The sequence below is a fragment of the Takifugu flavidus genome, chromosome 15 (genome assembly GCF_003711565.1).
Source record: "Takifugu flavidus isolate HTHZ2018 chromosome 15, ASM371156v2, whole genome shotgun sequence".
Taxonomy (NCBI): Eukaryota; Metazoa; Chordata; class Actinopteri; order Tetraodontiformes; family Tetraodontidae; genus Takifugu; species Takifugu flavidus.
In genome coordinates, this window is record NC_079534.1 from 5486857 (window position 1) to 5510521 (window position 23665).

A 23665-nucleotide genomic window follows, 5' to 3' on the forward strand; every position below is an offset into this window, starting at 1 on the left:
AGGAAGAGGAACTATGTTGATTCTCTTTCATCATAAATATTTAAGGCTTTTTTCACACAAAGTATATAAAACCAAGTTAATGCGTAAAAAATTATATTGTCTCCAATTGTGGTGAAGAAGAGGAGTGAAAACAATCCCCAATATTGACAAAGATGAATAACTAAAATCAGAGAAGAGCAATGATGTTAAGACAAAACAAGGTTGGTGTAGAAACTATTGATGCATGAATGAGACACCAGAGAACCAGTCATTTCCTGTAGCTCCATTAGCTTCCACGGAGGCACCAACGTGAAGACTTCATGATGAAGATGAGCCTGTCCTCACTTCTTCAGCTTTTTTTCTGGCAATAAGAAAAGAATTCATGTGTTGTTTCCGCAGGCTGTGAGTTTTCTGGGGCACCACAGGGCTGAAATCTCGGTCCTCACATTTTCACCATTCTTTGACATGAATCATCTCATCAGACATCTAAAATCTCTCCTGTTGAGATGGAAAAACTCCCAAAACTTGGAGAGTCCAGCTGCTACAAGAAGCTGCTGCCAGTGTGCTGACCTGCAGCAACTCTAAGATCACGGCCAAAGTTCTCCTCCAACGAGTCCAGAGACCGAGTGGATCTGCAGGTGTCCTCTGCTGCAGTTCCAGATTCTGCTGTGTACGACTGTGCTGTGAGGCCCAGAGTGACAGGAAACCCACAACCTGTCTACAACACACAGCACCCAGCTCCTGGAAGCCTTCGTCACACTAGAGGGCCACATGACCCAGGAGGAGGTGTGCTCCTCTGTGTCTAACCATGCTGAGAGCAGAAAGAGCTGCCAGAAGAGAACAAGGCCACCACCGAATGTTGAACATCAGACAGTTTCTCCTGCAGCTTTGGAGCTTCTTGCAGAGATGGAACCTTGGCTGTGGATTCTTCTGGCTGCTCTTTGCTTTGGTAGGTGTGTTTGTCCAGATTGCTCTGTATATCTGTGGCTCTTCCAACATACCGTCAGACGGACATCATGTCTTCTGTGTTTTTTCCAGAAACAACATGGGGGCAGAAAATTTCCCCTGTTCCAGGGATGAAAATGGAATCAGCAGCAGAGAAGGAGAAGATGTAACGCTCAGATGTAACTATGAGACTTCAGATTCTTATGTTTATCTGTACTGGTACAAACACCAGTCTGACTATGAGGCACCCCAGTTTATTCTCTGGAAAGGAGCAAGAAGCTACACAGGGCCAGAAAACATCCCTGATAAGAGATACAGATGCAACACAGGGCAACAAGAAAGTGAACTGACCATTACAGATGTGATGCTGGCAGACTCGGCTGTGTACTACTACTTCCGTCCTCATGAGGCCACACGGAGACACAAGAGAACAGACGCTGTACAAAAACCTGACAGAGCTATCTGACCGCTATCATTCACAGACAAGTTCCTGTTCTTATCAGACACTGGTTACAGGTGCTGATCACATGATCAGCCAACAATTCCACATCAGTGAGCAGCCACCTGAACCGTGCTTCAGACCCACAATCCACCACCACCACGCTGGTTTGGTGGGACCTGAACCCTCACGCAGGTTCCGCCTCACATTTTAGACATCTGAAAGCACTAAAAGGACCATAAAAAATTCTTTCAGTTTGATCCAAAAATATTTCAGTCTTTTATGCCGTTATAAAGCTGCTTCACATTTGTCAACTTTCAGCTGTGTGTTTTCAGATGGATTTTGGATCTACAAGGAAAATGGTGGTTTGGGTGAATCTTGAGAGTGTGAAACTCTCCAGGCAGTTTTGTGTTTTCATTTCGTTTTCTGCCACTTATCCGGATCCGGATCGCGGGGGCAGCAGCTTCAGGAGGGTGCCCAGACAGCCCTTTCCCCGGCCACTTCCATCAGCTCCTCCGGGGGAACCCCCAGCCGCTTCTCACCCTATCTCTATGGCTGAGCCCGGCTTCCCTGGGGAGGAAACTCATTTCATTGTATCCGCGATCTCGTTCTTTCGGTCATCACCCAGCGTTGATGGCCATAGGTGAGGATTGGGTGGGATGTAGATCGACCGGTAAATCGAGAGCTTTGCCTTCCGGCTCAGCTCCTTCTTCACCATGATGGCTGCGCCTAGAAATTCTGTCCATAAAAGTTATGAACAGAACCGGTGACAAAGGGCAGCCCTGGCGGAGTCCAACCCTCACTGGAACGAGTCCGACTTACAACCGGCTATCCGGACCAAGCTCCTGCTCCTTTGGTACAGGGACTGGACGGCCCTTATCAAGGGACCTTCCAACCCATACTCCCGGAGCACCCCCCACAGGATGCTCCTGGGGACCTGGTCATAGGCCTTTTCCAAGTCCACAAAGCACATGTGGACTGGTTGGCAAACTCCCAACTCCCCTCAAGCACCCCAGCAAGGGTAAAGAGGTGATCCGTGGATCCACGACCGTGACGAAACCCGCATTGTTCCTCCTCGATCAGAGGTTCGACTATCGATCTAATCCTCTTTTCCAGCTCCCTGGCATAGACTTTCCAAGGGAGGCTGTGGAGTGTGATCCCCCTATAGTTGGAACACACCCTCTGGTCCCCACTCTTAAAAATAGGGACCACCACCCCGGTCTGCCAGTCCAAGGCACTGCCCCTGATGTCCACGTAATGTTGCAGAGGCGTGTCAACCAGGACAGCCCTACAACATCCAGAGCCTTAAGATACCCCGGGTGGATCTCATCCGCTCCCAGAGCTCCTCCGCCGGGCAGCTGTTTCACTACCTCGGCAACTTCCGCTCTGGAAATTGGATGGTCCACCTCCTGGTCATCCGACTCTGTTCCACCTTGAGGATACGTGTTGGTAGGGCAGTTTGTGTGTATTTCTTATTGGACGGTGGTGACAGAGTTGAAGGGGGGCGTCAACAGTGCTACGACAACCACCTGTCTTCCAACATTTCCTCACCACATCTGCCCGGGTTCCTGCAGAGACAGAGACCTGCTGGTCTCTGGTGGCTCATGGGAGATCATCAAGCAGAGAGTAGTCCAACAGCATAACAGTGATTCCTTATGGAGCACAGGTGGAACAGAGGTCATCCAGAGGTCAGAGGTTCCTTGGCAGTGACAGAAGATCTGCATCTGTAAGAAGAAGTGCCATAAATTAGGTTGGGAGGGTGTTGGTGGGTTGGCAGTTGGTTTGTTGTGTTTGCAGATGATTCAAAGCCAAGTTGTTCTGGGTATGATGTGAAACAGGGATTGAATCCAGGGCAAAGAGACGTGATGGCGTTCAAAACATGGTTTGATCTCATTAAGTTATCGCTAAATAAAAAACGTTTCTGGGCTTTGGTGGTGTTTGGAAAATTGTCACGTTAAGCTGAACCTGAATGAAGTTGAAATTGAGCAAGTTTAAGACAGAAAGTTTCTAGTTTCTAGGAAAGGTTATTGATCGTAAAATGAGTTGGAAGCCACAACTAGAAAGCACCGAACGGAATGATGAATAAAAATGATTTCTTTTAAGACGTGTAATGGAGGAACAAATGTTGAACACGGATGTGTCTGACTTTTGGGTGTCAAATTATGGGACGATTTAGTGATGAGTTGGAAATGTCTCTTTCTCTGGTAATGTTGAATAAAACTTTAAAAATGTAAAGAGAACGATGATGACTCAGATTTGATTTGATTGAAAGATCTGAATTATTAGATTCATTTGAAAAAAACACAAAATTGTATCATTCTGTATTATTGATTCCATTAAATTTCGTTTCATTTCGTTTTCTCCCGCTTATCTGGATCCGGGTCGCGGGGGCAGCAGCTTCAGGAGGGTGCCCAGACAGCCCTCTCCCCGGCCACTTCCATCAGCTCCTCCAGGGGAACCCCCAACCGCTCCAAGCCAGGTGAGAGATGTAATCTCTCCACTTAGTCCTGGGCCGGCCACGAGGCCGCCTCCAGTGGGACATGTCCGGAACACCTCTAAAGGGAGGCGTCTGGAAGGCATCCTAGCCAGATGCCGAGCTGACCCCAACTGACTCCTCTCAATGTGGAGAAGCAGCGGTTCTACTCCGAGCTCCTCCCGGATGTCCGAGCTTCTCACCCTATCTCTTAGGCTGAGCCCGGCCTCCCTGGGGAGGAAACTCATTTCAGCCGCTTGTATCCGCAATCTCGTTCTTTCAGTCATAACCCAACATTGATGGCCATAGGTGAGGACTGGAACGTAGATCGACCGGTAAATCGAGAGCTTTGCCTTCCGGCTCAGCTCCTTCTTCACCATGACAGATCGGTTAAGCGCCCAGCGTCCGTCCTAGATCCTCCAAAAAGGGCGGGTACTCTCTGAACTATTGTTTGGTGCATACGCACAAACAACTGTCAGAACCTGTTCCCCGATCCAAAGGCGCAGGTACGCAACCCTTTCGCTCAACTGCAAGAACCCCAACGTCGAACTAGAGAGTCTGGGGGCAAGGAAAAAGCCCACCCCCGCTCTCCATCTCTCACCCTGAGCAACTCAAGCGTAGAAGAGTGTCCAACCCCCCTAAAGGACTTGGGTTCCTGAACCGACGCTATGTGTGGAGGTGAGGCCGACCATATCTAGTCAGTAGCGCTCAACCTCCCCCACAAGCTCGCTCTTTCCAAGCCAGAGAGTTATGTTCCATGTTTCAAAATCCTCGACCTCCGCCTTGGTCCACCGCCCAATCCACACTGCACGCACCGGACCCTTCATGCTTGTCCTGCGGGTGGTGGGTCCACTGGAGACAGGAGTATCCACGTAGGTAGTTCAGGCTGGGCCCGGCCGGGCCCCATGGACATAGAACCAACCACCAAGCGCTCGCCTCCAGGACCTGTAGACCACCGTCTCCCTAACCCCCAGGTAGAGGGAACCCTCATCTGGCACCAGAGCTGTGAGATGCAAACAGACCTTCTGAATCAGATCAGGAAAGGGATTTCATCTGTGTTTGGTTGTGACGTTTTGATGCTCCTGTGCTGGTAACTCTCAGGTAGTCCTTGTTTTTACAGTCGACGTCTCCATCTAGAGACAGTAGAAATAATGAGTGAGTTGGAGGATGTGAAGCTGTCAGTAGAAGCTTGTGCTGGAGCTCAGTTCCTCTGGTCAGGCTCCTCCTTCTCAAACCCGTCTGAGGTCTGAAGAAGACTACACGGAGACATCACAGAGCTCTTCATTGTGGCTGGAGCTCACCGTTCCTCAACATGACTCCTCTGTTCGTCTCACTGTGGATGGCAACTCTGTGGGCTGGTATGAACACAACTCTGTCTGTCCCACCAGAGGGATGTGAGTACGATTCCCTGAGAGCACCTTCATGCTGTCTGTTTTCCAGAGTGCAGAACCCAAAAAGACACTGTGCTGCAACCAAAAGCAGAGGAGATGGCAGCAGAAGACCAGACAGTCACACTGGACTGTCACTACACCAGCACAGCCACAGAGGTCAACATCTTCTGGTACAAACAGGATGGGACCAGCAGACCCCAGTTCATCCTGAGCAGGGTCAAAGGTGATAAGGGGAAAACAGAAGATGAGTTTAAGGAGAGATTTTCCTCCACACTGAACCCCACCATGAAATCAGCTCCTCTGAAGATCCAGAGCTTCAGCTGTCAGACTCTGCAGTGTACTACTGTGCTCTGAGGCCCACAGTGACAGGAAGCAGCAGAAGTGCGCACTAAAACCTCCACAGTAAGGCCACACTGAGCAGCGGCCGCTAGAGGGCGACACACAGCGTCTCTTCCTGTCAGGAGATGTGATGGCAAAGTTGAGAACTGATGAGAGACTCTTTTACACTAGAGGGCCACATGACCCAGGAGGAGGTGTGCTCCTCTGTGTCTAACCATGCTGAGAGCAGAAGAGCTGCTAGAAGAGAACAAGGCCACCACCGAATGCTGAACATCAGACAGTTTCTCCTGCTGCTTTGGAGCTTCTTGCAGAGATGGAACCTTGGCTGTGGATTCTTCTGGCTGCTCTTTGCTTTGGTAGGTACCAGACAACCACACGCTGCCACTGCCTCACATTAGAGGCCAGAACTGTGTGTGTCAGATGTGGAAACTCTTTGAGCCACTCAGTGGATCATCTTGAGTGATTCCTGCATGTTCTTCTTCATCAGAGTGTCGAGGAGAAGACAAAGTGATGCAGCCACCAGAAGATGTTGTTGCTGCTGAAGGACACTGTTACACTGGACTGTACTTTTCAGACCACCGACACAAACCTGTATTTGTTCTGGTACAAACAGGATGGGACCAGCAGCCCCCAGTTCATCCTGAGCAGGGTCAAAGGTGATAAGGGGAAAACAGAAGATGAGTTTAAGGAGAGATTTTCCTCCACACTGAACCCCACCATGAAATCAGCTCCTCTGAAGATCCAGGAGCTTCAGCTGTCAGACTCTGCAGTGTATACTGTGCTCTGAGGCCCACAGTGACAGGGCAGCAGAGAGGCGCACTAAAACCTCCACAGTAAGGCCACACTGAGCAGCGGCGCTAGAGGGCGACACACACACAGCGTCTCTTCCTGTCAGGAGATGTGATGACAAAGTTTTCTTCATCTTGAGACCTGATGAGAGACTCTTTTACAGTGGAGGGCCACATGACCCAGGAGGAGGTGTGCTCCTCTGTGTCTAACCATGCTGAGAGCAGAAAGAGCTGCCAGAAGAGAACAAGGCCAAACCGAATGTTGAACATCAGACAGGTTTCTCGCTCGCTTTGGAGCTTCTTGCAGAGATGGAACCTTGGCTGTGGATTCTTCTGGCTGCTCTTTGCTTTGGTAGGTACCAGACAACCACACGCTGCCACTGCCTCACATTAGAGGCCAGAACTGTGTGTGTCAGATGTGGAAACTCTTTGAGCCACTCAGTGGATCATCTTGAGTGATTCCTTCATGTTTTTTTTCATCAGAGTGTCGAGGAGAAGACAAAGTGATGCAGCCACCAGAAGATGTTGTTGCTGCTGAAGGAGACACTGTTACACTGGACTGTACTTTTCAGACCTCCAGCACATTACCATATTTGTTCTGGTACAAACAGGAAAACAACAAATTTCCTAAATTGCTTCTTCAGGCCAAGCAGAAACCTTCAGATCCACAGAGAATTTCTGCTTTAATCAATAAGAAGTCAGCTCCTCTGAAGATCCAGGAGCTTCAGCTGTCAGACTCTGCAGTGTACTACTGTGCTCTGAGGCCCACAGTGACAGGAAGCAGCAGAAGTGCGCACTAAAACCTCCACAGTAAGGAAGGCCACACTGAGCAGCGGCCGCTAGAGGGCGACACACAGCGTCTCTTCCTGTCAGGAGATGTGATGACAAAGTTTTCTTCATCTTTAAAAATGATGAGAGAAATCAAACCTGGAGCACAGATGAAGAGGCCTCCAAGACAGGAAGAGGAACTATGTTGATTCTCTTTCATTATAAATGTTTAATGGCTTTTTTCACGCAAAGTATAAAAACCAAGTTAATGCAGTAAAGAAATTATATTGTCTCAATTGTGGTGAAGAAGAGGAGTGAAAACAATCCCCAATATTGACAAAGATGAACGACTAAAATCAGAGAAGAAAGAGCAATGATGTTAAGACAAAACAAGGTTGGTGGTAGAGAACTATGATGCATGAATGAGACACCAGAGAACCAGTCATTTCCTGTAGCTCCATTAGCTTCCACGGAGGCACCAACGTGAAGACTTCATGATGAAGATGAGCCTGTCCTCACTTCTTCAGCTTTTTTTCTGGCAATAAGAAAAGAATTCATGTGTTGTTTCCTCAGGTTGTGAGTTCTTCTGGGGCACCACAGGGCTGAAATCTCGGTCCTCACATTTTCACCATTCTTTGACATGAATCATCTCATCAGACATCTAAAATCTCTCCTGTTGAGATGGAAAAACTCCCAAAACTTGGAGAGTCCAGCTGCTACAAGAAGCTGCTGCCAGTGTGCTGACCTGCAGCAACAGGGAAAAGGCAGATGAGAGAGGAGCTGGAGAGACTGAGGGAGGAGCTCACTTGTAACTGAGCTGGAGAGGAGAGAAGAAGGGCAACATTGAGCAGAGCTGGATCCAGCACAGAGCACAGGTTCCTTAGTTCACCATGCTGCCTCTGCTCTACGCTGCTCTCTGTCTGATGTTGCTCAGCGTTCTAACAGGTATGGATGATTAGTCAGCAGCAACTGTCGCTCTGCTCGTTCCTCTTGGCACCATGGGAACGGATCAAACTCTCCTGTAGGAGTCAGTGGAGAACAACTGACTGCAGTCCAGACAGAAGTGCTCAGTTTCAAAGACGCCGTCTGAGGTCCACAAACCACCGACGCTGTCTACCAGAAGGCCATGAGCAGCCTCTAGTTCCTCAGGAGACTCAGGTCCTTCAGTGTCTGCAGCAGGATGCTCCCATGTTCTACCAGCCTGTCATGGCTAGCACCATCTTCTGTGCTGTAGTGTGCTGGGGAGCAGGCTAAGCTAAGGATGCTAACAGACTCCACAAACTCATTAAAAAGGCAGGTCTGTTGTTGGCTGTAGACTTGCAAACGTGGACGAGTGGTGAGGGGGACAGGATGGTGTTGAAACTGTGGACAATCATGGACAATCCCCCCCCCCTCCATAACACAGTGGACAAACTGAGGAGCAGCTCCAGCAGCAGACTCCTGCAGCCTCGCTGCTCTAAGGAACGCTACAGGAAGTCCTTCCTGCCGTCCACCATCAGACTGTATAACTCATCCTAACCCAGCCAATAACAACAACTGTTTAAGGTTTATGTTGTCATTTTAATTCTATTTTATTTGATACTTATATATATATATGCCTATAATATGTATATATTATATTATATATATGCTAATAATATATGCTGTATATATGCTCATAATGCTATAACATTCTAATCTTATTTGTATTTTATTTATTCTATTTCTATACTTTGTAAATACAAAACCGAGACTACAGTTATATTCCTCCATGTTAGGCTGCTACAATTCAATTTCCCTACGGGGATGAAAAAAGTACATCTTGAATCTTGAATCTTGAATCTTGAATCTTGAATCTTGACTCTGTCCTACAAATACTCCAATCAAGCATCTGGCCCTGATCATTTCTTCTGGTATCACCATATCCAGGAGAAGCACCAGAGTTCCTCCTGTATATCTCAGTAGGTAACCTTATCACATGGTCAGAGGCTCTAAGATCACGGCCAAAGTTCTCCTCCAACGAGTCCAGAGACCGAGTGGATCTGCAGGTGTCCTCTGCTGCAGTTCCAGATTCTGCTGTGTACGACTGTGCTGTGAGGCCCAGAGTGACAGGAAACCCACAACCTGTCTACAACAACACAGCACCCAGCTCCTGGAAGTCTTCGTCACACTAGAGGGCCACATGACCCAGGAGGAGGGTGCTCCTCTGTGTCTAACCATGCTGAGAGCAGAAAGAGCTGCAGGAAGAAACAAGGCCACCACCGAATGTTGAACATCAGACAGTTTCTCCTGCTGCTTTGGAGCTTCTTGCAGAGATGGAACCTTGGCTGTGGATTCTTCTGGCTGCTCTTTGCTTTGGTAGGTACCAGACAACCACACGCTGCCACTGCCTCACATTAGAGGCCAGAACTGTGTGCGTCAGATGTGGAAACTCTCTGAGCCACTCAGTGGATCATCTTGAGTGATTCCTGCATGTTCTTCTTCATCAGAGTGTAGAGGAGAAGACAAAGTGATGCAGCCACCAGAAGATGTTGTTGTGCTGAAGGAGACACTGTTACACTGGACTGTACTTTTCAGACCACCGACACATCCCCATATTTGTTCTGGTACAAACAGGATGGGACCAGCGGACCCCAGTTCATCCTGAGGAGGTTGAAAGATGTGATGGGGGAAAACAGAAGATGAGTTTAAGGAGAGATTTTCCTCCACACTGAACCCCACCATGAAATCAGTTCCTCTGAAGATCCAGGAGCTTCAGCTGTCAGACTCTGCAGTGTACTAACTGTGCTCTGAGGCCCACAGTGACAGGAAGCAGCAGAAGTGCGCACTAAAACCTCCACAGTAAGGCCACACTGAGCAGCGGCCGCTAGAGGGCGAACACAGCGTCTCTTCCTGTCAGGAGATGTGATGACAAAGTTTTCTTCATCTTTAAAAATGATGAGAGAAATCAAACCTGGAGCAAAGATGAAGAGGCCTCCAAGACAGGAAGAGGAACTATGTTGATTCTCTTTCATTATAAATGTTTAATGGCTTTTTTCACGCAAATAATAAAAACCAAGTTAATGCAGTAAAGTTAATTATATTGTCTCCAATTGTGGTGAAGAAGAGGAGTGAAAACAATCCCCAATATTGACAAAGATGAACAACTAAAATCAGAGAAGAAAGAGCAATGATGTTAAGACAAAACAAGGTTGGTGGTAGAACTATTGATGCATGAATGAGACACCAGAGAACCAGTCATTTCCTGTAGCTCCATTAGCTTCCACGGAGGCACCAACGTGAAGACTTCATGATGAAGATGAGTCGTCCTCACTTCTTCAGCTCTTTTTCTGGCAATAAGAAAAGAATTCATGTGTTGTTTCCTCAGGTTGTGAGTTCTTCTGGGGCACCACAGGGCTGAAATCTCGGTCCTCACATTTTCACCATTCTTTGACATGAATCATCTCATCAGACATCTAAAATCTCTCCTGTTGAGATGGAAAAACTCCCAAAACTTGGAGAGTCCAGCTGCTACAAGAAGCTGCTGCCAGTGTGCTGACCTGCAGCAACTCTAAGATCACGGCCAAAGTTCTCCTCCAACGAGTCCAGAGACCGAGTGGATCTGCAGGTGTCCTCTGCTGCAGTTCCAGATTCTGCTGTGTACGACTGTGCTGTGAGGCCCAGAGTGACAGGAAACCCACAACCTGTCTACAACAACACAGCACCCAGCTCCTGGAAGCCTTCGTCACACCAGAGGGCCACATGACCCAGGAGGAGGTGTGCTCCTCTGTGTCTAACCATGCTGAGAGCAGAAAGAGCTGCCAGAAGAGAACAAGGCCACCACCGAATGTTGAACATCAGACAGTTTCTCCTGCTGCTTTGGAGCTTCTTGCAGAGATGGAACCTTGGCTGTGGATTCTTCTGGCTGCTCTTTGCTTTGGTAGGTGTTTTGTCCAGATTGCTCCGTATATCGGTGGCTCTTCCAACATACCGTCAGACGGACATCATGTCTTCTGTGTTTTCCAGAAACAACATGGGGGCAGAAAATTTCCCCTGTTCCAGGGATGAAAAATGGAATCAGCAGCAGAGAAGGAGAAGATGTAACGCTCAGATGTAACTATGAGACTTCAAGTTCTGATGTTCTTCTGTACTGGTACAAACACCAGTCTGACTATGAGGCACCCCAGTTTATTCTCTGGAAAGGAGCAAGAAGCTACACAGGCGAGGAAAACATCCCTGATAAGAGATACAGATGCAACACAGGGCAACAAGAAAGTGAACTGACCATTACAGATGTGACGCTGGCAGACTCGGCTGTGTACTACTGCGCTCTTGAGTTCCACGGAGACACAAAGAGACGAAGACGCTGTACAAAAACCTGACAAGAGCTATCTGACCGATCACAGACAAGTTCACTGTTCCTTATCAGACACTGGTTACAGGTGCTGATCACATGATCAGCCAACAATTCCACATCAGCGAGCAGCCACCTGAACCGTGCTTCAGACCCACAATCCACCACCACCACGCTGGTTTGGTGGGACCTGAACCCTCACGCAGGTTCCGCTCACATTTTAGACATCTGAAAGCACTAAAAGGACCATAAATAAAATTCTTTCAGTTTGATCCAAAAATATTTCAGTCTTTTATGCCGTTATAAAGCTGCTTCACATTTGTCGACTTTCAGCTGTGTGTTTTCAGATGGATTTTGGATCTACAAGGAAAATGGTGGTTTGGGTGAATCTTGAGAGTGTGAAACTCTCCAGGGCAGTTTGTGTTTTCATTTCGTTTTCTGCCACTTATCCGGATCCGGATCGCGGGGGCAGCAGCTTCAGGAGGGTGCCCAGACAGCCCTCTCCCCGGCCACTTCCATCAGCTCCTCTGGGGGAACCCCCAGCCGCTCCGAAGCCAGGTGAGAGATGTAATCTCTCCACTTAGTCCTGGGCCGGCCACGAGGCCGCCTCCCAGTGAGACATGTCCGGAACACCTCTAAAGGGAGGCGTCCGGAAGGCATCCTAGCCAGATGCCCAAGCTGACCCCAACTGACTCTTCTCGATGTGGAGAAGCAGCGGTTCTACTCCAAGCCCCTCCCGGATGTCCGAGCTTCTCACCCTATCTCTAAGGCTGAGCCCGGCCACCCTGGGGAGGAAACTCATTTCAGCCGCTTGTATCTGCAATCTCGTTCTTTCGGTCATCACCCAGCGTTGATGGCCATAGGTGAGGACTGGGACGTAGATCGACCGGTAAATCGAGAGCTTTGCCTTCCGGCTCAGCTCCTTCTTCACCACGACGGATTGGTTAAGCGCCCGCATCACTGCTGACGCCGCTCCGATCCGCCTGTCAATCTCCCGTTCCATCCCACCCTCACTCGTGAATAAGATCCCGAGATACTTGAACTCCTCCACCTGGGGCCCAGCGTCCGTCCTAGATCCTCCAAAAGAGGGCAGGTTCTCTGAACTATTGTTTGGTGCATACGCACAAACAACTGTCAGAACCCGTTCCTCGACCCGAAGGCGCAGGGAAGCAACCCTTTCGCTCGACCGCGAGAACCCCAACGTCGAACTAGAGAGTCTGGGGGCAAGGAAAAAGCCCACCCCCGCTCTCCATCTCTCACCCTGAGCAACTCCAGCATAGAAAAGTGTCCAACCCCCCTCAAGGACTTGGGTTCCTGAGCCGACACTGTGTGGAGGTGAGACCGACCATATCTAGTCGGTAGTGCTCAACCTCCCCCACAAGCTCCAGCTCGTTCCAAGCCAGAGAGGTGACGTTGCATGTTCCAAAAGCCAATTTCCATCACCGAGGATCGGACCGCCAAGGCCTCCGCCTTGGTCTACCGCCCAATCCACACTGCACCGGACCCTTCATGCTCATCCTGCGGGTGGTGGGTCCACTGGAGACAGGAGTATCCACGTAGCTGGTTCGGGCTGGGCCCAGCCGGGCCCCATGGACGTAGGCCCGGCCACCAGGCGCTCACCATTGAGCCCCAGCCCCAGGCCTGGCTCCAGGGTGGGGCCCGGTAACCCTCCGGGCCGGGTACGCTGCTTCCCTTTTGGATGTACCATGATGGGTCTTATGAACCATTTTTTGTCTGACCCTTCACCTAGGACCAATCTGCCTTGGGAGACCCTACCAGGGGCAAACTGCCCCGGACAGCATAGCTCCCAGGCTCATTCGGGTACGCAAACTCCTCCACCATGATAAGGTGATGGTTCAGAGGAGTCCTTTCAATTCACTTTTTTTTTAAAACGTAAAGAAAAAATAATCAATCACCTTCTGCTCATTCCTTTTAGTTATTGAACCTGTACACCTGCCGGACTCTTTGACCTCCGAGACCTGAAGACCTCCAGGACCTGTAGAACTCCAGGACCTGTACTCCTCCAGGATCCGTAGGCCTCCAGGACCCGTAGACTTCCAGGATAAGTAGACCTCCAGGACCTGTACTCCTCCAGGACCCTTAGGCCTCCAGGACCTGTAGACCTCCAGGACTTGTACTCCTCAGGACCTGTACACCTCCAGGACCCGTAGGCCTCCAGGACCTGTAGACCTCCAGGACTTGTACTCCTCCAGGACCTGTACACCTCCAGGACCCGTAGGCCTCCAGGACCTGTAGACCACAGTTTCCCTAACCCCCAGGGAGAGGGATCCCTCATCTGGTGCTTCATGTTCTACTCACATGTGTTAACAGGCGTTGGTTAGGAACCTCTGGACGATGGTACCTACACTCAGTGAATAACTGGGAGTGACTCAACAGCCACTCTTCTGATTGTTGCACGTTAAGGCTGCACACGTGCACTCCAGAAACAGTCCTCTGGTCATATTTATCTCAGGTTTGTTCTTAGAATTATTCTATTTCTTAATCCATGCAAAGCACCAAAAGCCCAAGACAGAGTTCTTGTGTGTGCAACCTTACCTGGCAATGAAGTTGGTTCTGGTTGTGATTCTGGTTCAATGGCAGCACATGAGCAAGGCTAAAGGCTGAAGCTCAGGCGTGCAGCAGATGTGCCGTGTCCACAAATGAAGCTTCCTTTATTCACATGTTGGCCGAGGCCCTCCTGCCTTCTCACCCTCAGAACATCTCTGTCCTGAAGCTTGGCAAGGACACACTGTGGTGCAGGCAGTCCGAGGGCAGCCACGCGTCTTCAAAACACACCACACTGGTCACTGTTGCTGCCGTTGGGGCCTCCAGGCCTCCTGTTGATGATCTGTGGGACAGGTTTCTTCCATCTACTCCCCCTTGCTCCACTTGTAGTCCTCAATGCTCTGGTTCTACAGCTGTGCTTCTTCCTGCTGAGCTCCTCTGTTCTGAAGAGCGCCACCAGCTGCTTCCTCACAGGCACCAGAGCTGTGAGATGCAAACAGACCTTCTGAATCAGATCAGGAAAGGGATTTCATCTGTGTTTCGTTGTGACGTTTTGATGCTCCTGTGCTGGTAACGCTCAGGTAGTCCTTGTTTGTACAGTCGAGGTCTCCATCTAGAGACAGTAGAAATAATGAGTGAGTTGGAGGATGTGAAGCTGTCAGTAGAAGCTTGTGATGGAGCTCAGTTCCTCTGGTCAGGCTCCTCCTTCTCAAACCCGTCTGAGGTCTGAAGAAGACTACACGGAGACATCACAGAGCTCTTCATTGTGGCTGGAGCTCACCGTTCCTCAACATGACTCCTCTGTTCGTCTCACTGTGGATGGCAACTCTGTGGGCTGGTATGAACACAACTCTGTCTGTCACACCAGAGGGATGTGAGTACGATTCCCTGAGAGCACCTTCATGCTGTCTGTTTTCCAGAGTGCAGAACCCAAAAAGACACTGTGCTGCAACCAAAAGCAGAGGAGATGGCAGCAGAAGACCAGACAGTCACACTGGACTGTCACTACACCAGCACAGCCACAGAGGTCAACATCTTCTGGTACAAACAGGATGGGACCGGCAGACCCCAGTTCATCCTGAGCAGGTTCAAAGGTGATGAGGGGAAAACAGAAGATGAGTTTAAGGAGAGATTTTCCTCCACACTGAACCCCACCATGAAATCAGCTCCTCTGAAGATCCAGAAGCTTCAGCTGTCAGACTCTGCAGTGTACTACTGTGCTCTGAGGCCCACAGTGACAGGAAGCAGCAGAAGTGCGCACTAAAACCTCCACAGTAAGGCCACACTGAGCAGCGGCCGCTAGAGGGCGACACACAGCGTCTCTTCCTGTCAGGAGATGTGATGACAAAGTTGAGAACTGATGAGAGACTCGTTTACACCAGAGGGCCACATGACCCAGGAGGAGGTGTGCTCCTCTGTGTCTAACCATGCTGAGAGCAGAAAGAGCTGCCAGAAGAGAACAAGGCCACCACCGAATGTTGAACATCAGACAGTTTCTCCTGCTGCTTTGGAGCTTCTTGCAGAGATGGAACCTTGGCTGTGGATTCTTCTGGCTGCTCTTTGCTTTGGTAGGTACCAGACAACCACACGCTGCCACTGCCTCACATTATAGGCCAGAACTGTGTGTGTCAGATGTGGAAACTCTTTGAGCCACTCAGTGGATCATCTTGAGTGATTCCTGCATGTTCTTCTTCATCAGAGTGTCGAGGAGAAGACAAAGTGATGCAGCCACCAGAAGATGTTGTTGCTGCTGAAGGAGACACTGTTACACTGGACTGTACTTTTCAGACCTCCTACACAAACCCGAACTTGTTCTGGTACAAACAGGATGGGACCAGCAGACCCCAGTTCATCCTGAGGAGGTTCAAAGGTGATGAGGGGAAAACAGAAGATGAGTTTAAGGAGAGATTTTCCTCCACACTGAACCCCACCATGAAATCAGCTCCTCTGAAGATCCAGGAGCTTCAGCTGTCAGACTCTGCAGTGTACTACTGTGCTCTGAGGCCCACAGTGACAGGAAGCAGCAGAAGTGCGCACTAAAACCTCCACAGTAATGCCACACTGAGCAGCGGCCGCTAGAGGGCGACACACAGCGTCTCTTCCTGTCAGGAGATGTGATGACAAAGTTTTCTTCATCTTGAGAACTGATGAGAGACTCGTTTACACTAGAGGGCCACATGACCCAGGAGGAGGTGTGCTCCTCTGTGTCTAACCATGGTGAGAGCAGAAAGAGCTGCCAGAAGAGAACAAGGCCACCACCGAATGCTGAACATCAGACAGTTTCTCCTGCAGCTTTGGAGCTTCTTGCAGAGATGGAACCTTGGCTGTGGATTCTTCTGGCTGCTCTTTGCTTTGGTAGGTGTTTTGTCCAGATTGCTCCGTATATCGGTGGCTCTTCCAACATACCGTCAGACGGACATCATGTCTTCTGTGTTTTCCAGAAACAACATGGGGGCAGAAAATTTCCCCTGTTCCAGGGATGAAAAATGGAATCAGCAGCAGAGAAGGAGAAGATGTAACGCTCAGATGTAACTATGAGACTTCAGATTCTTATGTTAGTCTGTACTGGTACAAACACCAGTCTGACTATGAGGCACCCCAGTTTATTCTCTGGAAAGGAGCAAGAGGCTACACAGGCGAGGAAAACATCCCTGATAAGAGATACAGATGCAACACAGGGCAACAAGAAAGTGAACTGACCATTACAGATGTGACGCTGGCAGACTCGGCTGTGTACTACTGCGCTCTTGAGTTCCACGGAGACACAAAGAGACGAAGACGCTGTACAAAAACCTGACAAGAGCTATCTGACCAATCACAGACAAGTTCACTGTTCCTTATCAGACACTGGTTACAGGTGCTGATCACATGATCAGCCAACAATTCCACATCAGCGAGCAGCCACCTGAACCGTGCTTCAGACCCACAATCCACCACCACCACGCTGGTTTGGTGGGACCTGAACCCTCACGCAGGTTCCGCTCACATTTTAGACATCTGAAAGCACTAAAAGGACCATAAATAAAATTCTTTCAGTTTGATCCAAAAATATTTCAGTCTTTTATGCCGTTATAAAGCTGCTTCACATTTGTCAACTTTCAGCTGTGTGTTTTCAGATGGATTTTGGATCTACAAGGAAAATGGTGGTTTGGGTGAATCTTGAGAGTGTGAAACTCTCCAGGGCAGTTTGTGTGTATTTCTTATTGGACAGTGGTGACAGAGTTGAAGGGGGGCGTCAACAATGCCATGACAACCACCTGTCTTCCAACATTTCCTCACCACATCTGCCCGGGTTCCTGCAGAGACAGAGACCTGCTGGTCTCTGGTGGCTCATGGGAGATCATCAAGCAGAGAGTAGTCCAACAGCATAACAGTGATTCCTTATGGTGCACAGGTGGAACAGAGGTCATCCAGAGGTCAGAGGTTCCTTGGCACTGACAGAAGATCTGCATCTGTAAGAACAAGTGCCATAAAATAGGTTGGGAGGGTGTTGGTGGGTTGGCAGTTGGTTGTTGTGTTTGCAGATGATTCAAAGCCAAGTTGTTCTGGGTATGATGTGAAACAGGGATTGAATCCAGGGCAAAGAGACGTGATGGCGTTCAAAACATGGTTTGATCTCAATAAGTTATCGCTAAATAAAAATAACGTTTCTGGGCTTTGGTGGTGTTTGGAAAATTGTCACGTTAAGCTGAACCTGAATGAAGTTGAAATTGAGCAAGTTTAAGACAGAAAGTTTCTAGTTTCTAGGAAAGGTTATTGATCGTAAAATGAGTTGGAAGCCACAACTAGAAAGCACCGAACGGAAACGATGAATAAAAATGATTTCTTTTTAATGGAGGAACAAATGTTGAACATGGATGTGTCTGACTTTTGGGTGTCAAATTATGGGACGATGTAGTGATGAGTTGGAAGTGTCTCTTCTCTGGTAATGTTAATAAAACTTGAAAAATGTAAAGAGAACGATGATGACTCAGATTTGATTTGATTGAAAGATCCGAATTATTAGATTCATTTCAAAAAACACAAAATTGTATCATTCTTTATTATTGATTCCATTAAATTTTGTTTCGTTTCGTTTTCTGCCACTTATCCGGATCCGGATCGCGGGGGCAGCAGCTTCAGGAGGGAGCCCAGACAGCCCTCTCCCCGGCCACTTCCATCAGCTCTTCTGGGGGAACCCCCAACCGCTCCCAAGCCAGGTGAGAGATGTAATCTCTCCACTTAGTCCTGGGCCGGCCACGAGGCCGCCTCCCAGTGGGACATGTCCGGAACACCTCTAAAGGGAGGCGTCCGGAAGGCATCCTAGCCAGATGCCCAAGCTGACCCCAACTGACTCCTCTCGATGTGGAGAAGCAGCGGTTCTACTCCGAGCCCCTCCCGGATGTCTGAGCTTCTCACCCGATCTCTAAGGCTGAGCCCGGCCTCCCTGGGGAGGAAACTCATTTCAGCCGCTTGTATCCGCGATCTCGTTCTTTCGGTCATCACCCAACGTTGATGGCCATAGGTGAGGACTGGAACGTAGATCGACTGGTAAATCGAGAGCTTTGCCTTCCGGCTCAGCTCCTTCTTCACCATGACAGATCAGTTAAGCGCCCAGCGTCCGTCCTAGATCCTCCAAAAAGGGCGGGTACTCTGAACTATTGTTTGGTGCATACGCACAAACAACAGTCAGAACCCGTTCCCCGACCCGAAGGCGCAGGGAAGCAACCCTTTCGCTCAACTGCGAGAACCCCAACGTCAAACTAGAGAGTCTGGGGGCAAGGAAAAAGCCCACCCCCGCTCTCCATCTCTCACCCTGAGCAACTCAGCAAGTAGAAGAGTGTCCAACCCCCCTCAAGGACTTGGGTTCCTGAGCCGACGCTATGTGTGGAGGTGAGACCGTCCATATCTAGTCGGTAGCGCTCAACCTCCCCCACAAGCTCCAGCTCTTTCCAAGCCAGAGAGGTGATGTTCCATGTTTCAAAAGCCAATTTCCATAACCGAGGATCGGACCGCCAAGGCCTCCGCCTTGGTCTACCGCCCAATCCACACTGCACCGGACCCTTCATGCTTGTCCTGCGGGTGGTGGGTCCACTGGAGACAGGAGTATCCACGTAGGTAGCTCAGGCTGGGCCCGGCCGGGCCCCATGGACGTAGAACCGACCACCAAGCGCTCGCCATCGAGCCCCAACCCCAGGCCTGGCTCCAGGTCAGGGCCCCGGTAACCCTCCGAGCCGGGTACACGGCTTCCGTTTTGGATGTACCATGATGGGTCTTCATAACCATTCTTTGTCTGACCCTTCACCTAGGACCAATCTGCCTTGGGAGACCCTACCAGGGGCAAGCCGCCCCTGACAGCATAGCTCCCAGGCTCATTAGGGTACGCAAACTCCTCCACCACGATAAGGTGATGGTTCACGGAGGAATCCATTAAATTCACTTTTTTTTAAAACGTAAAGAAAAAATAATCAATCAGCTTCTGCTCATTCCTTTTAGTTATTGAACCTGTACACCTGCAGGACTCTTTGACCTCCGAGACCTGAAGACCTCCAGGACCTGTAGACCTCCAGGACCTGAAGAACTCCAGGACCTTTACTCAACCAGGATCCGTAGGCCTCCAGGACCCGTAGCCATCCAGGACCAGTGCTCCTCCAGGACCCATAGGCCTCCAGGACCTGTAGACCTCCAGGACCTGTAGACCTCCTGGACTTGTACTCCTCCAGGACCCATAGGCCTCCAGGACCCGTAGACCTCCAGGACCTGTAGCCATCCAGGACCGGTACTCCTCCAGTCCCGTTAGGCCTCCAGGATATTTAGACCTCCAGGACTTGTACTCCTCCAGGATCCATAGGCCTCCAGGACCTGTCGACCACCGTCTCCCTAACCCTCAGGTAGAGGGAACCCTCATCTGGCACCACAGCTGTGAGATGCAAACAGACCTTCTGAATCAGATCAGGAAAGGGATTTCATCTGTGTTGGTTGTGATGTTTTGATGCTCCTGTGCTGGTAACTCTCAGGTAGTCCTTGTTTTTACAGTCGAGGTCTCCATCTAGAGACAGTAGAAATAATGAGTGAGTTGGAGGATGTGAAGCTGTCAGTAGAAGCTTGTGATGGAGCTCAGTTCCTCTGGTCAGGCTCCTCCTTCTCAAACCCGTCTGAGGTCTGAAGAAGACTACACGGAGACATCACAGAGCTCTTCATTGTGGCTGGAGCTCACCGTTCCTCAACATGACTCCTCTGTTCGTCTCACTGTGGATGGCAACTCTGTGGGCTGGTATGAACACAACTCTGTCTGTCACACCAGAGGGATGTGAGTACGATTCCCTGAGAGCACCTTCATGCTGTCTGTTTTCCAGAGTGCAGAACCCAAAAAGACACTGTGCTGCAACCAAAAGCAGAGGAGATGGCAGCAGAAGACCAGACAGTCACACTGGACTGTCACTACACCAGCACAGCCACAAGTGATTACATCTTCTGGTACAAACAGGATGGGACCAGCAGACCCCAGTTCATCCTGAGGAGGTTCAAAGGTGATGAGGGGAAAACAGAAGATGAGTTTAAGGAGAGATTTTCCTCCACACTGAACTCCCCCATGAAATCAGCTCCTCTGAAGATCCAGGAGCTTCAGCCGTCAGACTCTGCAGGGTACTACTGTGCTCTGAGGCCCACAGTGACAGGAAGCAGCAGAAGTGCGCACTAAAACCTCCACAGTAAGGCCACACTGAGCAGCGGCCGCTAGAGGGCGACACACAGCGTCTCTTCCTGTCAGGAGATGTGATGACAAAGTTTTCTTCATCTTGAGACCTGATGAGAGACTCTTTTACACTAGAGGGCCACATGACCCAGGAGGAGGTGTGCTCCTCTGTGTCTAACCATGCTGAGAGCAGAAAGAGCTGCCAGAAGAGAACAAGGCCACCACCGAATGTTGAACATCAGACAGTTTCTCCTGCTGCTTTGGAGCTTCTTGCAGAGATGGAACCTTGGCTGTGGATTCTTCTGGCTGCTCTTTGCTTTGGTAGGTACCAGACAACCACACGCTGCCACTGCCTCACATTAGAGGCCAGAACTGTGTGTGTCAGATGTGGAAACTCTTTGAGCCACTCAGTGGATCATCTTGAGTGATTCCTGCATGTTCTTCTTCATCAGAGTGTCGAGGAGAAGACAAAGTGATGCAGCCACCAGAAGATGTTGTTGCTGCTGAAGGAGACACTGTTACACTGGACTGTACTTTTCAGACCACCGGCTCGTCCCCATATTTGTTCTGGTACAAACAGGATGGGACCAGCAGACCCCAGTTCATCCTGAGGAGGTTGAAAGGTGATGAGGGGAAAACAGAAGATGAGTTTAAGGAGAGATTTTCCTCCACACTGAACCCCACCATGAAATCAGTTCCTCTGAAGATCCAGGAGCTTCAGCTGTCAGACTCTGCAGTGTACTACTGTGCTCTGAGGCCCACAGTGACAGGAAGCAGCAGAAGTGCGCACTAAAACCTCCACAGTAAGGCCACACTGAGCAGCGGCCGCTAGAGGGCGACACACAGCGTCTCTTCCTGTCAGGAGATGTGATGACAAAGTTTTCTTCATCTTGAGACCTGATGAGAGACTCTTTTACACTAGAGGGCCACATGACCCAGGAGGAGGTGTGCTCCTCTGTGTCTAACCATGCTGAGAGCAGAAAGAGCTGCCAGAAGAGAACAAGGCCACCACCGAATGTTGAACATCAGACAGTTTCTCCTGCTGCTTTGGAGCTTCTTGCAGAGATGGAACCTTGGCTGTGGATTCTTCTGGCTGCTCTTTGCTTTGGTAGGTACCAGACAACCACACGCTGCCACTGCCTCACATTAGAGGCCAGAACTGTGTGCGTCAGATGTGGAAACTCTTTGAGCCACTCAGTGGATCATCTTGAGTGATTCCTGCATGTTCTTCTTCATCAGAGTGTCGAGGAGAAGACAAAGTGATGCAGCCACCAGAAGATGATGTTGTGCTGCTGAAGGAGACACTGTTACACTGGACTGTACTTTTCAGACCACCGGCTTGTCCCCGAACTTGTTCTGGTACAAACAGGATGGGACCAGCAGACCCCAGTTCATCCTGAGCAGGGTCAAAGGTGATAAGGGGAAAACAGAAGATGAGTTTAAGGAGAGATTTTCCTCCACACTGAAACCCACCATGAAATCAGCTCCTCTGAAGATCCAGGAGCTTCAGCTGTCAGACTCTGCAGTGTACTACTGTGCTCTGAGGCCCACAGTGACAGGAAGCAGCAGAAGTGCGCACTAAAACCTCCACAGTAAGGCCACACTGAGCAGCGGCGCTAGAGGGCGACACACAGCGTCTCTTCCTGTCAGGAGATGTGATGACAAAGTTTTCTTCATCTTGAGACCTGATGAGAGACTCTTTTACACTAGAGGGCCACATGACCCAGGAGGAGGTGTGCTCCTCTGTGTCTAACCATGCTGAGAGCAGAAAGAGCTGCCAGAAGAGAACAAGGCCACCACCGAATGTTGAACATCAGACAGTTTCTCCTGCTGCTTTGGAGCTTCTTGCAGAGATGGAACCTTGGCTGTGGATTCTTCTGGCTGCTCTTTGCTTTGGTAGGTACCAGACAACCACACGCTGCCACTGCCTCACATTAGAGGCCAGAACTGTGTGCGTCAGATGTGGAAACTCTTTGAGCCACTCAGTGGATCATCTTGAGTGATTCCTGCATTTCTTCTTTCATCAGAGTGTCGAGGAGAAGACAAAGTGATGCAGCCACCAGAAGATGTTGTTGCTGCTGAAGGAGACACTGTTACACTGGACTGTACTTTTCAGACCACCGGCTCGTCCCCGAACTTGTTCTGGTACAAACAGGATGGGACCAGCAGACCCCAGTTCATCCTGAGGAGGTTCAAAGGTGATGAGGGGAAAACAGAAGATGAGTTTAAGGAGAGATTTTCCTCCACACTGAACCCCACCATGAAATCAGCTCCTCTGAAGATCCAGGAGCTTCAGCTGTCAGACTCTGCAGTGTACTACTGTGCTCTGAGGCCCACAGTGACAGGAAGCAGCAGAAGTGCGCACTAAAACCTCCACAGTAAGGCCACACTGAGCAGCGGCCGCTAGAGGGCGACACACAGCGTCTCTTCCTGTCAGGAGATGTGATGACAAAGTTTTCTTCATCTTTAAAAATGATGAGAGAAATCAAACCTGGAGCAAGATGAAGAGGCCTCCAAGACAGGAAGAGGAACTATGTTGATTCTCTTTCATTATAAATGTTTAATGGCTTTTTTCACGCAAAGTATAAAAACCAAGTTAATGCAGTAAAGAAATTATATTGTCTCCAATTGTGGTGAAGAAGAGGAGTGAAAACAATCCCCAATATTGACAAAGATGAACAACTAAAATCAGAGAAGAAAGAGCAATGATGTTAAGACAAAACAAGGTTGGTGGTAGAACTATTGATGCATGAATGAGACACCAGAGAACCAGTCATTTCCTGTAGCTCCATTAGCTTCCACGGAGGCACCAACGTGAAGACTTCATGATGAAGATGAGCCTGTCCTCACTTCTTCAGCTCTTTTTCTGGCAATAAGAAAAGAATTCATGTGTGTTTCCTCAGGTTGTGAGTTCTTCTGGGGCACCACAGGGCTGAAATCTCGGTCCTCACATTTTCACCATTCTTTGACATGAATCATCTCATCAGACATCTAAAATCTCTCCTGTTGAGATGGAAAAACTCCCAAAACTTGGAGAGTCCAGCTGCTACAAG

The 23665-nt window shown here is 49.5% G+C and overlaps 2 pseudogenes and 4 gene segments (V, D, J or C); all 6 read left to right on the top strand.

The window, feature by feature from the left end:
• Positions 1-885: 885 nt before the first annotated feature.
• On the top strand, positions 886-5580 carry LOC130538995 (uncharacterized; annotated as a pseudogene).
• A 9790-nt stretch (positions 5581-15370) lies between these two features.
• On the top strand, positions 15371-16178 carry LOC130539213 (T cell receptor alpha variable 38-2/delta variable 8-like). The segment is given in 2 exon segments: positions 15371-15507; positions 15639-16178. Coding segments are annotated over 2 exon segments (384 nt in total).
• A 3732-nt stretch (positions 16179-19910) lies between these two features.
• Positions 19911-20579, top strand: LOC130539214 (T cell receptor alpha variable 38-1-like; the record flags this gene model as incomplete). The annotated part of the segment is given in 2 exon segments: positions 19911-20192; positions 20275-20579. Coding segments are annotated over 2 exon segments (351 nt in total), but the record flags the coding sequence as incomplete, so codon positions are not given.
• A 60-nt stretch (positions 20580-20639) lies between these two features.
• LOC130539211 (T cell receptor alpha variable 38-2/delta variable 8-like) lies at positions 20640-21427 on the top strand. The segment is given in 2 exon segments: positions 20640-20933; positions 21065-21427. Coding segments are annotated over 2 exon segments (549 nt in total).
• An 85-nt stretch (positions 21428-21512) lies between these two features.
• On the top strand, positions 21513-22155 carry LOC130539212 (T cell receptor alpha variable 38-2/delta variable 8-like; annotated as a pseudogene).
• A 107-nt stretch (positions 22156-22262) lies between these two features.
• LOC130539210 (T cell receptor alpha variable 38-2/delta variable 8-like) lies at positions 22263-23030 on the top strand. The segment is given in 2 exon segments: positions 22263-22508; positions 22640-23030. Coding segments are annotated over 2 exon segments (549 nt in total).
• Positions 23031-23665: the final 635 nt, after the last annotated feature.